At 38.3% G+C, this 13,999-nt stretch overlaps 2 protein-coding genes across 2 annotated transcripts in view; both read right to left on the bottom strand.

Annotated features, from left to right (window-relative positions):
• lwr (lesswright) overlaps positions 1–13,999 on the bottom strand; it is a 235,742-nt gene that overhangs the window by 121,577 nt on the left and 100,166 nt on the right. The window lies entirely within an intron of this gene.
• LOC136842446 (uncharacterized) overlaps positions 1–13,999 on the bottom strand; it is a 209,249-nt gene that overhangs the window by 100,849 nt on the left and 94,401 nt on the right. The window contains exon 3 of the mRNA XM_067109788.1: positions 10,095–13,785. Coding sequence (XP_066965889.1) covers positions 10,095–13,785 — 3,691 coding nt within the window. The remainder of the gene's footprint in view (positions 1–10,094; positions 13,786–13,999) is intronic.

The raw sequence follows: 13,999 nt of genomic DNA, 5'->3' as shown, positions 1-13,999 counted from the left end.
AGAGAGAGAGAGAGAGAGAGAGAGAGAGAGAGAGAGAGAGAGAGAGGTTTTTCCATAATGATACGAACTCGACAAGCAATTATTCCTAAGTAAAAAAAAAAAATTGCGGAAAACCCAGAGAGAGAAGCTACGAAAACCCCAACTAGAGAATCCACCTTGACTCTTCTGCTTCTCTCGTTCTTCTTCTTCATTACTATTTTAGGAAGCCGAGCTTTATCTTCCCAGGAAACGAAAGTAAGCGCCGAAACGTTCGCGAATTCCGAGAAAGGACCTCCCCAACTTAGGCTCTCGCAGTCTGCCAAGGATCTGTCACGTATTATTGTCGAGTATTTTTAATCATTCGCTTTCGTAATCTCAATGATGACAGCCAGTGCGCGTGTCTTTAAAGGATATAAACCTAACTAATAAACCTAAGACTACACAGAGTCTTTATATGTCCTTTGGAAACTTGATATACCAGCTACATGCCGATGAAGAGAAGATTGTAGGACGAAAGACAACACAAAGTCTTTATATGTCCTTTGTCCTTTGAAACTTGATATGCCAGCTAAATGCCGATGAAGAGAAGATTGTAAGACGAAAGACAACACAAAGTCTTTATATGTCCTTTGAAACTTGATATGCCAGCTAAATGCCGATGAAGAGAAGATTGTAAGACGAAAGACAACACAAAGTCTTTATATGTCATTTGGAAACTTGATATGCCAGCTACATGCCGATGAAGAGAAGATTGTAAGACGAAAGACAACACAAAGTCTTTATATGTCCTTTGGAAACTTGATATGCCAGCTAAATGCCGATGAAGAGAAGATTGTAAGACGAAAGACAACACAAAGTCTTTATATGTCCTTTGAAACTTGATACACCAGCTACATGCCGATGAAGAGAAGATTGAAGAGAAGACGAAAGACAACACAAAGTCTTTATATGTCCTTTGGAAACTTGATATACCAGCTACATGCCGACGAAGAGAAGATTGTAAGACGAAAGACAACACAAAGTCTTTATATGTCCTTTGGAAACTTGATATGCCAGCTACATGCCGATGAAGAGAAGATTGTAAGACGAAAGACAACACAAAGTCTTTATATGTCCTTTGGAAACTTGATATGCCAGCTACATGCCGATGAAGAGAAGATTGTAAGACGAAAGACAACACAAAGTCTTTATATGTCCTTTGGAAACTTGATATGCCAGCTAAATGCCGATGAAGAGAAGATTGTAAGACGAAAGACAACACAAAGTCTTTATATGTCCTTTGGAAACTTGATATGCCAGCTAAATGCCGATGAAGAGAAGATTGTAAGACGAAAGACAACACAAAGTCTTTATATGTCCTTTGGAAACTTGATACACCAGCTACATGCCGATGAAGAGAAGATTGTAAGACGAAAGACAACACAAAGTCTTTATATGTCCTTTGGAAACTTGATATGCCAGCTAAATGCCGATGAAGAAGATTGTAAGATTGAAAGACAACACAAAGTCTTTATATGTCCTTTTTGAAACTTGATATGCCAGCTAAATGCCGATGAAGAGAAGATTGTAAGACGAAAGACAACACAAAGTCTTTATATGTCCGATGAAGAGAAGATTTTTGGAAACTTGATATGCCAGCTAAATGCCGATGAAGAGAAGATTGTAAGACGAAAGACAACACAAAGTCTTTATATGTCCTTTGGAAACTTGATACACCAGCTACATGCCGATGAAGAGAAGATTGTAAGACGAAAGACAACACAAAGTCTTTATATGTCCTTTGGAAACTTGATATGCCAGCTAAATGCCGATGAAGAGAAGATTGTAAGACGAAAGACAACACAAAGTCTTTATATGTCCTTTGGAAACTTGATACACCAGCTACATGCCGATGAAGAGAAGATTGTAAGACGAAAGACAACACAAAGTCTTTATATGTCCTTTGGAAACTTGATATGCCAGCTAAATGCCGATGAAGAGAAGATTGTAAGACGAAAGACAACACAAAGTCTTTATATGTCCTTTGGAAACTTGATACACCAGCTACATGCCGATGAAGAGAAGATTGTAAGACGAAAGACAACACAAAGTCTTTATATGTCCTTTGGAAACTTGATACACCAGCTACATGCCGATGAAAGAGAAGATTGTAAGACGAAAGACAACACAAAGTCTTTATATGTCCTTTGGAAACTTGATACACCAGCTACATGCCGATGAAGAGAAGATTGTAAGACGAAAGACAACACAAAGTCTTTATATGTCCTTTGGAAACTTGATATGCCAGCTACATGCCGATGAAGAGAAGATTGTAAGACGAAAGACAACACAAAGTCTTTATATGTCCTTTGAAACTTGATACACCAGCTACATGCCGATGAAGAGAAGATTGTAAGACGAAAGACAACACAAAGTCTTTATATGTCCTTTGAAACTTGATACACCAGCTACATGCCGATGAAGAGAAGATTGTAAGACGAAAGACAACACAAAGTCTTTATATGTCCTTTGGAAACTTGATATGCCAGCTAAATGCCGATGAAGAGAAGATTGTAAGACGAAAGACAACACAAAGTCTTTATATGTCCTTTGGAAACTTGATACACCAGCTACATGCCGATGAAGAGAAGATTGTAAGACGAAAGACAACACAAAGTCTTTATATGTCCTTTGGAAACTTGATACACCAGCTACATGCCGATGAAGAGAAGATTGTAAGACGAAAGACAACACAAAGTCTTTATATGTCCTTTGGAAACTTGATATGCCAGCTAAATGCCGATGAAGAGAAGATTGTAAGACGAAAGACAACACAAAGTCTTTATATGTCCTTTGGAAACTTGATATGCCAGCTAAATGCCGATGAAGAGAAGATTGTAAGACGAAAGACAACACAAAGTCTTTATATGTCCTTTGGAAACTTGATATGCCAGCTAAATGCCGATGAAGAGAAGATTGTAAGACGAAAGACAACACAAAGTCTTTATATGTCCTTTTGAAACTTGATACACCAGCTACATGCCGATGAAGAGAAGATTGTAAGACGAAAGACAACACAAAGTCTTTATATGTCCTTTGGAAACTTGATACACCAGCTACATGCCGATGAAGAGAAGATTGTAAGACGAAAGACTACACAAAGTCTTTATATGTCCTTTGGAAACTTGATACACCAGCTACATGCCGATGAAGAGAAGATTGTAAGACGAAAGACAACACAAAGTCTTTATATGTCCTTTGGAAACTTGATACACCAGCTACATGCCGATGAAGAGAAGATTGTAAGACGAAAGACAACACAAAGTCTTTATATGTCCTTTGGAAACTTGATATGCCAGCTAAATGCCGATGAAAGAAGATTGTAAGACGAAAGACAACACAAAGTCTTTATATGTCCTTTGAAACTTGATACACCAGCTACATGCCGATGAAGAGAAGATTGTAAGACGAAAGACAACACAAAGTCTTTATATGTCCTTTGGAAACTTGATACACCAGCTACATGCCGATGAAGAGAAGATTGTAAGACGAAAGACTACACAAAGTCTTTATATGTCCCTTTGGAAACTTGATACACCAGCTACATGCCGATGAAGAGAAGATTGTAAGACGAAAGACAACACAAAGTCTTTATATGTCCTTTGGAAACTTGATACACCAGCTACATGCCGATGAAGAGAAGATTGTAAGACGAAAGACAACACAAAGTCTTTATATGTCCTTTGGAAACTTGATATGCCAGCTAAATGCCGATGAAGAGAAGATTGTAAGACGAAAGACAACACAAAGTCTTTATATGTCCTTTGGAAACTTGATACACCAGCTACATGCCGATGAAGAGAAGATTGTAAGACGAAAGACAACACAAAGTCTTTATATGTCCTTTGGAAACTTGATACACCAGCTACATGCCGATGAAAGAAGATTGTAAGACGAAAGACAACACAAAGTCTTTATATGTCCTTTGGAAACTTGATACACCAGCTACATGCCGATGAAGAGAAGATTGTAAGACGAAAGACAACACAAAGTCTTTATATGTCCTTTGGAAACTTGATATGCCAGCTACATGCCGATGAAGAGAAGATTGTAAGACGAAAGACAACACAAAGTCTTTATATGTCCTTTGAAACTTGATATGCCAGCTAAATGCCGATGAGAGAAGATTGTAAGACGAAAGACAACACAAAGTCTTTATATGTCCTTTGAAACTTGATATGCCAGCTAAATGCCGATGAAGAGAAGATTGTAAGACGAAAGACAACACAAAGTCTTTATATGTCCTTTGGAAACTTGATATGCCAGCTACATGCCGATGAAGAGAAGATTGTAAGACGAAAGACAACACAAAGTCTTTATATGTCCTTTGGAAACTTGATATACCAGCTACATGCCGATGAAGAGAAGATTGTAAGACGAAAGACAACACAAAGTCTTTATATGTCCTTTGGAAACTTGATATACCAGCTACATGCCGATGAAGAGAAGATTGTAAGACGAAAGACAACACAAAGTCTTTATATGTCCTTTGAAACTTGATATGCCAGCTAAATGCCGATGAAGAGAAGATTGTAAGACGAAAGACAACACAAAGTCTTTATATGTCCTTTGGAAACTTGATACACCAGCTACATGCCGATGAAAGAAGATTGTAAGACGAAAGACAACACAAAGTCTTTATATGTCCTTTGAAACTTGATACACCAGCTACATGCCGATGAAGAGAAGATTGTAAGACGAAAGACAACACAAAGTCTTTATATGTCCTTTGGAAACTTGATATGCCAGCTACATGCCGATGAAGAGAAGATTGTAAGACGAAAGACAACACAAAGTCTTTATATGTCCTTTGAAACTTGATACACCAGCTACATGCCGATGAAGAGAAGATTGTAAGACGAAAGACAACACAAAGTCTTTATATGTCCTTTGAAACTTGATACACCAGCTACATGCCGATGAAGAGAAGATTGTAAGAGAAAGACTACACAAAGTCTTTATATGTCCTTTGAAACTTGATACACCAGCTACATGCCGATGAAAGAAGATTGTAAGACGAAAGACAACACAAAGTCTTTATATGTCCTTTGAAACTTGATACACCAGCTACATGCCGATGAAGAGAAGATTGTAAGACGAAAGACAACACAAAGTCTTTATATGTCCTTTGAAACTTGATATGCCAGCTAAATGCCGATGAAGAGAAGATTGTAAGACGAAAGACAACACAAAGTCTTTATATGTCCTTTGAAACTTGATACACCAGCTACATGCCGATGAAGAGAAGATTGTAAGACGAAAGACAACACAAAGTCTTTATATGTCCTTTGGAAACTTGATACACCAGCTACATGCCGATGAAGAGAAGATTGTAAGACGAAAGACAACACAAAGTCTTTATATGTCCTTTGGAAACTTGATATGCCAGCTACATGCCGATGAAGAGAAGATTGTAAGACGAAAGACAACACAAAGTCTTTATATGTCCTTTGGAAACTTGATACACCAGCTACATGCCGATGAAGAGAAGATTGTAAGACGAAAGACAACACAAAGTCTTTATATGTCCTTTGGAAACTTGATACACCAGCTACATGCCGATGAAGAGAAGATTGTAAGACGAAAGACAACACAAAGTCTTTATATGTCCTTTGGAAACTTGATATGCCAGCTAAATGCCGATGAAGAGAAGATTGTAAGACGAAAGACAACACAAAGTCTTTATATGTCCTTTGGAAACTTGATACACCAGCTACATGCCGATGAAGAGAAGATTGTAAGACGAAAGACAACACAAAGTCTTTATATGTCCTTTGAAACTTGATACACCAGCTACATGCCGATGAAGAGAAGATTGTAAGACGAAAGACTACACAAAGTCTTTATATGTCCTTTGGAAACTTGATACACCAGCTACATGCCGATGAAGAGAAGATTGTAAGACGAAAGACAACACAAAAGTCTTTATATGTCCTTTGGAAACTTGATACACCAGCTACATGCCGATGAAGAGAAGATTGTAAGACGAAAGACAACACAAAGTCTTTATATGTCCTTTGGAAACTTGATACACCAGCTACATGCCGATGAAGAGAAGATTGTAAGACGAAAGACAACACAAAGTCTTTATATGTCCTTTTGAAACTTGATACACCAGCTACATGCCGATGAAGAGAAGATTGTAAGACGAAAGACAACACAAAGTCTTTATATGTCCTTTGGAAACTTGATACACCAGCTACATGCCGATGAAGAGAAGATTGTAAGACGAAAGACAACACAAAGTCTTTATATGTCCTTTGAAACTTGATACACCAGCTACATGCCGATGAAGAGAAGATTGTAAGACGAAAGACAACACAAAGTCTTTATATGTCCTTTGGAAACTTGATACACCAGCTACATGCCGATGAAGAGAAGATTGTAAGACGAAAGACAACACAAAGTCTTTATATGTCCTTTGAAACTTGATACACCAGCTACATGCCGATGAAGAGAAGATTGTAAGACGAAAGACAACACAAAGTCTTTATATGTCCTTTTGAAACTTGATACACCAGCTACATGCCGATGAAGAGAAGATTGTAAGACGAAAGACAACACAAAGTCTTTATATGTCCTTTGGAAACTTGATATGCCAGCTAAATGCCGATGAAGAGAAGATTGTAAGACGAAAGACAACACAAAGTCTTTATATGTCCTTTGGAAACTTGATACACCAGCTACATGCCGATGAAGAGAAGATTGTAAGACGAAAGACAACACAAAGTCTTTATATGTCCTTTGGAAACTTGATACACCAGCTACATGCCGATGAAGAGAAGATTGTAAGACGAAAGACTACACAAAGTCTTTATATGTCCTTTTGAAACTTGATACACCAGCTACATGCCGATGAAGAGAAGATTGTAAGACGAAAGACAACACAAAGTCTTTATATGTCCTTTGGAAACTTGATACACCAGCTACATGCCGATGAAGAGAAGATTGTAAGACGAAAGACAACACAAAGTCTTTATATGTCCTTTGGAAACTTGATATGCCAGCTAAATGCCGATGAAGAGAAGATTGTAAGACGAAAGACAACACAAAGTCTTTATATGTCCTTTGGAAACTTGATATGCCAGCTAAATGCCGATGAAGAGAAGATTGTAAGACGAAAGACAACACAAAGTCTTTATATGTCCTTTGGAAACTTGATATACCAGCTAAATGCCGATGAAGAGAAGATTGTAAGACGAAAGACAACACAAAGTCTTTATATGTCCTTTGAAACTTGATACACCAGCTACATGCCGATGAAGATGAAAGATTGTAAGACGAAAGACAACACAAAGTCTTTATCTGTCCTTAAGAAACTTGATACACCAGCTACATGCCGATGAAGAGAAGATTGTAAGACGAATGCGTAAAGACTCTGTGCAAATTCAATGCCGCGGAAGCATTTTCTCCGAGACATAACCGAGTACCAAGACCTTTCCCCGAAAAAAGCGGGACGCCATATCTTAAAAACTAACTATAGAATTTTCTTGAAAATAATCTCATTATGTTTTTCTTGCCCGAATGGTTATTCAACTACCAATCTAAACTAATCTAACCAGCCTATCCTAGGGGCATGGCAGAAAAAAAAAACCGGGGCTGGTGGAATACTAGCATACACCAGGGCTGGTACAATACCAGCATACGTCTCAGGAATTTGAGCCGCTGAAACGGCTATAGCTGCTGCCCTCAGAGAAGGTCTCCTCACTAAGTAACATTATAATCATTATGACTGTAAGCAGCTTTCTTGTACTGAGAGTATGATACTGAGCAGACAACGAACACGCACTGCATTGCGAATTCTATGGTGTTATTATTTTTTACGTATGGTTTCGTGAAAAATGTGCTTTATCAACAATTAACAAGTAATATCTGCACATTTTTATCATATGTTAACTATGCACACGTACTTCGGTGTATTATACTGTATTGCCAATTAGTTTATTGTGAGCATCATACTCTATTACCTATTAAAATGTACTGCATTACGAGTATTACACTGTATTACCAACTGACACATACTGAATCATGAGCACTATACTGTACTACAGTTTAACAAGTACAGTAGTACGAGTATTATACTGTAATATGATTGTTATACTGTACTACCAATTAACACGTGGTGTGTTATGAATATCATAGTGTATTACCAATTAACAACCACTGACCCACGAGTATTAAAATGTACTACCATTTAAAACCTACTGTATACTTATAAACGACCTACTGTATTATTAGTATCATACTGTATTACCAATTATCACTTACTTCATATTACGAGTAGTATAATGTATTATAAATCAACACCTAATGAATCATGAGTATAACACTGTATCACCAATTACCACACACTGAATCATGAGTATAATAATGTACTACCATTTGACACGTCCTGTGTTAACTTTTATAATTTTATTCACAAAGCACCGCTGTCATTGCATGAAGATTTTAATTCAAAACAAACAAACAAACAAATCATTAATAACGTTATCCATCCACATACCAAATGTCACGACCCCTAAAAATGTGTCGCATCAACCTAACGTCTCGTTTACGTAGGCATGAGACGCGATGACGTCATCGGAGGGAATGACGCCCATTGGTCGAAAGGAAGTCGCCATGAGACCCTTTGCTCATACTGTATTTATTCTTATGTTCTGACGTCAATTTATTATTCAACTATAATAATTTGGGATGTTTATACAGAGGAATGTTTACTGGAGATGAATTTACGCAGATATGTGCAGAGAGGGGGGAAAGAATTTGGAGACATTTGGGATTAATGCAATGTATGTGTTGTGTGTGTGTATCTATATGTATATGTATATGTATATATATGTATATATATAATATAGATATATAGGTATATATATATAACATATATATATATACTGTATATAATTATATATATAATATATAATACATATAAACATATATATATATGTATATATATTATATATAAACATGCATATATGTATGTATATATATATTATATATATACATATATATATACATATATATATATGTTAGTTATGAGTTAAAGTCCTTCTGATCCTCTGTAGGCTCATAATATATGTTCCCGTTTAAGCGCTGAATGACCTCATAGGTCCCAGTGCTTGGCCTTTGGCCTAAATTCTACATTCAGTTCAATTCATACGCGAAAAGTTTAATTCCAAAATTCCTTTGATGTTTCAATGTCACTTAAGCTTTATTAAACAACTTAATGAATGAATAAGTTTTTTTGAGGGAATAACTTTATACTCAAATGCGGCTGTTCTCATTTAACTCATTCCTATATATAATGAAATGTAAAGTGGTTCTCTGTATTTTTTCTGTGTGTAACAACGACAGTCTATAGGGCATGAATACTTTATATTTGCCGTCGACCAGCCCGGGGTCAGACTTTACCTAGTCACTGGCCCCTTCGTAAATATGCAAACGGTACATAACGTCCTCTAACCGGGACTTGCTCTCTCGAGCCTCTCTTACAGTGCCGTCATTTTACATGGTATGGTACAGTTATTGTGCTATCACAAAAAGTATATATGAAAAAAAAAAGCACACCAATAATACTGCTTTAAATACAGGTAATGTTTTGTCTCTCAGTGTCCCCAAACATCAACTGCCGTCTCATAATGCACTTCATTTTCACCAACTTATTTTCAAGGGTAACTTGCAAACTTCTAAACATTCACAGGTCAATGAATGGCTTTTTCTTTGTTTGAATACAGCTCATACATAACAAGAAGTGAATTTAAAAAAACTTGTTGAACTACAAACAAAATAAATGCTCAAAGTGGTAATCAAATTACTTGATGCTCCTATGCATACCTTCAGAATTAACCCTTGCAAATCTTAGAATATGAATCAATCTTTGGTAAAATTTCACACAATACATAGGTAGACGCCAACATCAACTAAAAAACAATCAACCATTTCCAGTCAATAAAAGGAAAAAGATCAAGGTATGAGGGAGAAGGCCTCACTGGACTCTATTCTACACTTTATAAAGAAATAGCTGAGCTTAAAGAGCAGACAGTCAAGAGTTGAACTGGTGTCTTTCACCAGGAGCTTACCTCCACAGCTGACTTAATTGCAGACTCAGTGATTCCAAAAGTGGGATCAGTCCTGCGCCTTGACCTCCTGGCAGAAGGCGGACGTGGTGCAGTGCCCTTTTCGTGGTTTCGGGCCAAGGCAAATTCATGTAGCGACGCACGCTTCTGTTGCCTGCTCATTGTCTCTTCTACTGCTACTGCTGCAGGCAGGGAAACCTGTGAGGCTTTCTTACCCCGAACTGGTGGTGATGGAAGGCTGTTGTTAGAAGTGAATCCATACGATATAGACGCTGCTTTACCACTATAAAATTGCTCTTCATATTTGTTTGCCCTAGCTGGGGGCTGCTGCATCATCTGGGCAGTGGACACTGGGACACTGGACAGTGACTGAAGTTTTTTTTTAACTGTTTCTATTGTCTCTTCAGGTGGCACTACAGTGGGTAAGGACTGTAAAGATCGTTGCTTCTTTGTGCGTGGACTAGGGATTGGAGCACGTTTATTTATCCATTCAGGAACAGGATGTGTATCCTGAGGCTTAGATACAGTTGTTGGAGATGGAGAGACAGGTGTTGGTGCAGTTACAGTTACAGGTTTAGAAATAGGTGCTGCAGTAAGAGATTGCTCACTTGGGGTCCTCTGACCTTTCTTACCTCTAGGACTTGGGCGGGGAAGTGCATCTTTAGTTTCACTTATTTCCCAGTAAATAGGCTCAGACTCATAGTAGTTGTTCCCTGGACCTGCATAACCTGAGTCAGAAGAATTCCTCTGTGTTTCACCCTTGTGTGTTGCAGCACTTGACCCTTTCTCCTGAGATAAGGTAGTTGCTATTTTATTTTCAGACACTATGGCATTACTTGTGACACCTGCATTACTATTTAGAGTTATACAGCTAACTTGACTTGGTGGCACTTCTTTGTTGGGGGTTGTGTTCAATGGTGCAGTGGGAGTTGTTGGTGTTGAAGAGCCTGTCGAATATCCATACCTGCCTTTCTTTGTTCTGGGACTTGGTTTGGGAGGTTCTTGGCTTTCTTGCTGAAGGTGTGCTGGTAAACTTAACTTTGTTACTTCTGTGGGGACTGGTTCTTTCAGTGCTGGTGATGGAACGCACAGTGGTGAATGGCCCTCAACTTCATATATTTTCACTGGAGGCTTTTCTGGAGCTGGTATACTTTTGGATGTAGATTTTCCAGATGCATTCATAACACAATTGGTTTCTTGACTCTGAATACTACTTTTCAATGTGCTTTCACTGCTACTGCCTGCATTGCTTGCTGACTTATCACTAGACACAGAAGGTGTTTCATCTTTACCAGGCACAGATTTTGCTGACTCTGTATTGCGTGGGGGTTCATGGAACACTGAAATTTCTTTTAGTGGCTGCACAATATCTACTTTTTCTGAAACTGCTGGCCTCTCTGGTTCTTTTGCAGGTAAAGGGGCATCATCAGTGGCACTTAAAAAGCTGTAATAATGTGTTGATGTATCATCATTTTCCATTCTTTTGACAGCAAGTAGTGCATCTTTTCGTATTAGCAAACCATCTTCCTCAACAAATGGATTGCCAACGCCTGGGGATGATTCGTGCGATATTGACTTCTGCTCATCAGAATCAATTGGCGAGATGTACTCCAAACTCTCAGAGGATCCTCTTCCTGCTTCATCTATAGATTTCATAGAGTCAGACAATGGGATTTCAGGTGTGACAGTCTTGTCACCAACATTTCTACCGTTCTTTGATTCATCCTGCACTGATGATGTACTTTGATTAACTAACAAACCTGTTTTGTTTGTTATAGCAGCTGGAGAAGGAGTATCTTTTGCATCAGAATTCTCTTTACCAGACATTTTTGGTGAACTTTTCAAGTCTTCATATCCAGTACTCTTATCAGAAGAATCATCACTTGTTTTAGATTTTGATGAACCCTTAAACAGGTAATCTTTGTTAAATGGACTCAACCTGCTTCTTCTTTTCTGTTTTTCAGAAGACTTCTCTTCTAACTGTTCTTTTCTTGGTTTAGTGTCCGTCTGCTGTGAAAAAATAGAACCAGCTAAATTCTTAATGGATTTTGGAATACTTGATGCTGATATTTTCTTCTTCTTACGATCAGGCTTTTGGAGGTCAGAGGGAACATCAATTTCACTAGCAGTTGTATTTAAATCCTTGGTACTGTCATCCCTCTCAGTAGCCTCTGCATTATCAGATGAAGTAACATCATTAATATCGTCCTTTGTTGTGTTTATAATCACCTCATTTTCATATAATTCAGGTTCTTGATTCTGAATTTCTCTAATGTCTGGTCTTTTGTTAACTTCCTCTGATAAAGTACTTTCTCCAGCAGTATTCTCTGTATTTTCTGTACTTGGACTTGAGTAACGATAATCATCAGAGATACTTGTATTTAATGTTTCCTCTTCCTTAGGAGCTTCTACTTCATCATTCTCAATATCAGGAGCATCGATGATAATATCCGGAACTATGGCTTTAGCACTTTCATTCTTAGGTGTAAGAGTTTTGTCTGCTGAACTGGGTAACTTCAATTTGACCTTCTCTGACTCAGCTACACCCCTGTTTAATTCTAGTGCTGGTTCAAGATCTACTGATGCACAGTTAATGCCATCTTCTGATCCATCATATGAATCTTCCTGCCCTGAAGAAGAATTAGTAAGAGCAAAAGGAGTTGATGCAATATAAATATCTGTGTCCTTATAAGAGGGTCTCTGTGAATCAATTATTGTTTTATTTGATAACTTGCCTCGGACTTGGAAGACTCTCTTCAGACTCTCCCTTCGTGCAGCATCATCTTTTTCTGGGTCACCTTTTTGCTCAACTTTGGAGTTGTAAGTTCGTAGGTACTCTTCATATGCTGCGTCATCATCAACAGGAGCGTTTAATTTGATCTCGTTGCGCGTAGCCCACTTTCCTGGTGGTTCGTCAAGGCTGTCTAATCGTATTTCTGATTTACTTTTTGGGAGGTCTGATGGGTTCTTTGAGTTCTGTAACTTTATCCATTTCTCCACACGCTGCTCTGTATCTTTGTCTAGGCTCTGAACCCAAGCTCGAGCCTTGTGTGATCCTTTGAATCCTTCTGCAGTTTCTGCAACAGGAACTTCTACAGCCTTCTTCTCTTCTGCTGCTGGCAAATTCTTCTCTGGTGACCTTTCTTTTTTATTACCTTTCAAAATTACCTCTGAGCTTTTATTCGCGATATCTTTTGGTGTCACCTTTTGAAGCTGGTCACCCTGTTGCTTACTTCCAATGTCAGTGGCTTCGTAATAGGTGCTGTCAGGACATTCATCGTAGTCGACACCAACTTTACTCAGGTCATCGCGAGACCTGGTCAGGGTCCCTTTGCAGTCAAACCACTGATCGCTGTAGTCGGCGGCACTGGCAAGCGTCCCGCGGATGAACCTGTCGTCCTCCCCTTCGTCAGAATCTATGTATTCTATATCGTCGTTAGGTGCAAGAAGTCCCGGATTAGGAGAAGGGGGTTGAGGATCTGTTGTTCCAGAGTGATCGTGAACGGTTAGAACAATCGTGGGATGCGTTTCCCCAGAGGCTCTTTGGGGTTCGTGGATAACTCGTCCACCTCCTACCTTGTCGGCTCCATCTTCTGTTTCCCCAGAGGATAGTTTCCCATCTTGTGTGCTCTCTACCTTCAGCAGAGCTAACTTTACATCTTCTGCAGCCGCTTCCTCGTCTTTAGGATTTACCCTGGAAGAGAGACAAAATTAAGATAATTAAGTATTTTATTTAAATAAAGAAGCTTATGTGCTAGAAGATAATGTATGTGTGTGTATCTTAATTTACAAGAAACATCATACATTTCAGATCTGTACAGAATAATTTTCTAAATATTTAAAGCTGTCTTACATATTTACTAAACGATAATCCAAAACTGACAATAAGTCTACTAAATACCTCTACT

This window comes from Macrobrachium rosenbergii, chromosome 10, assembly GCF_040412425.1.
Source record: "Macrobrachium rosenbergii isolate ZJJX-2024 chromosome 10, ASM4041242v1, whole genome shotgun sequence".
NCBI lineage: Eukaryota > Metazoa > Arthropoda > Malacostraca > Decapoda > Palaemonidae > Macrobrachium > Macrobrachium rosenbergii.
Note: the sequence above shows the minus strand (reverse complement) of the source record. Positions and strands in the feature narration are given on the sequence as shown.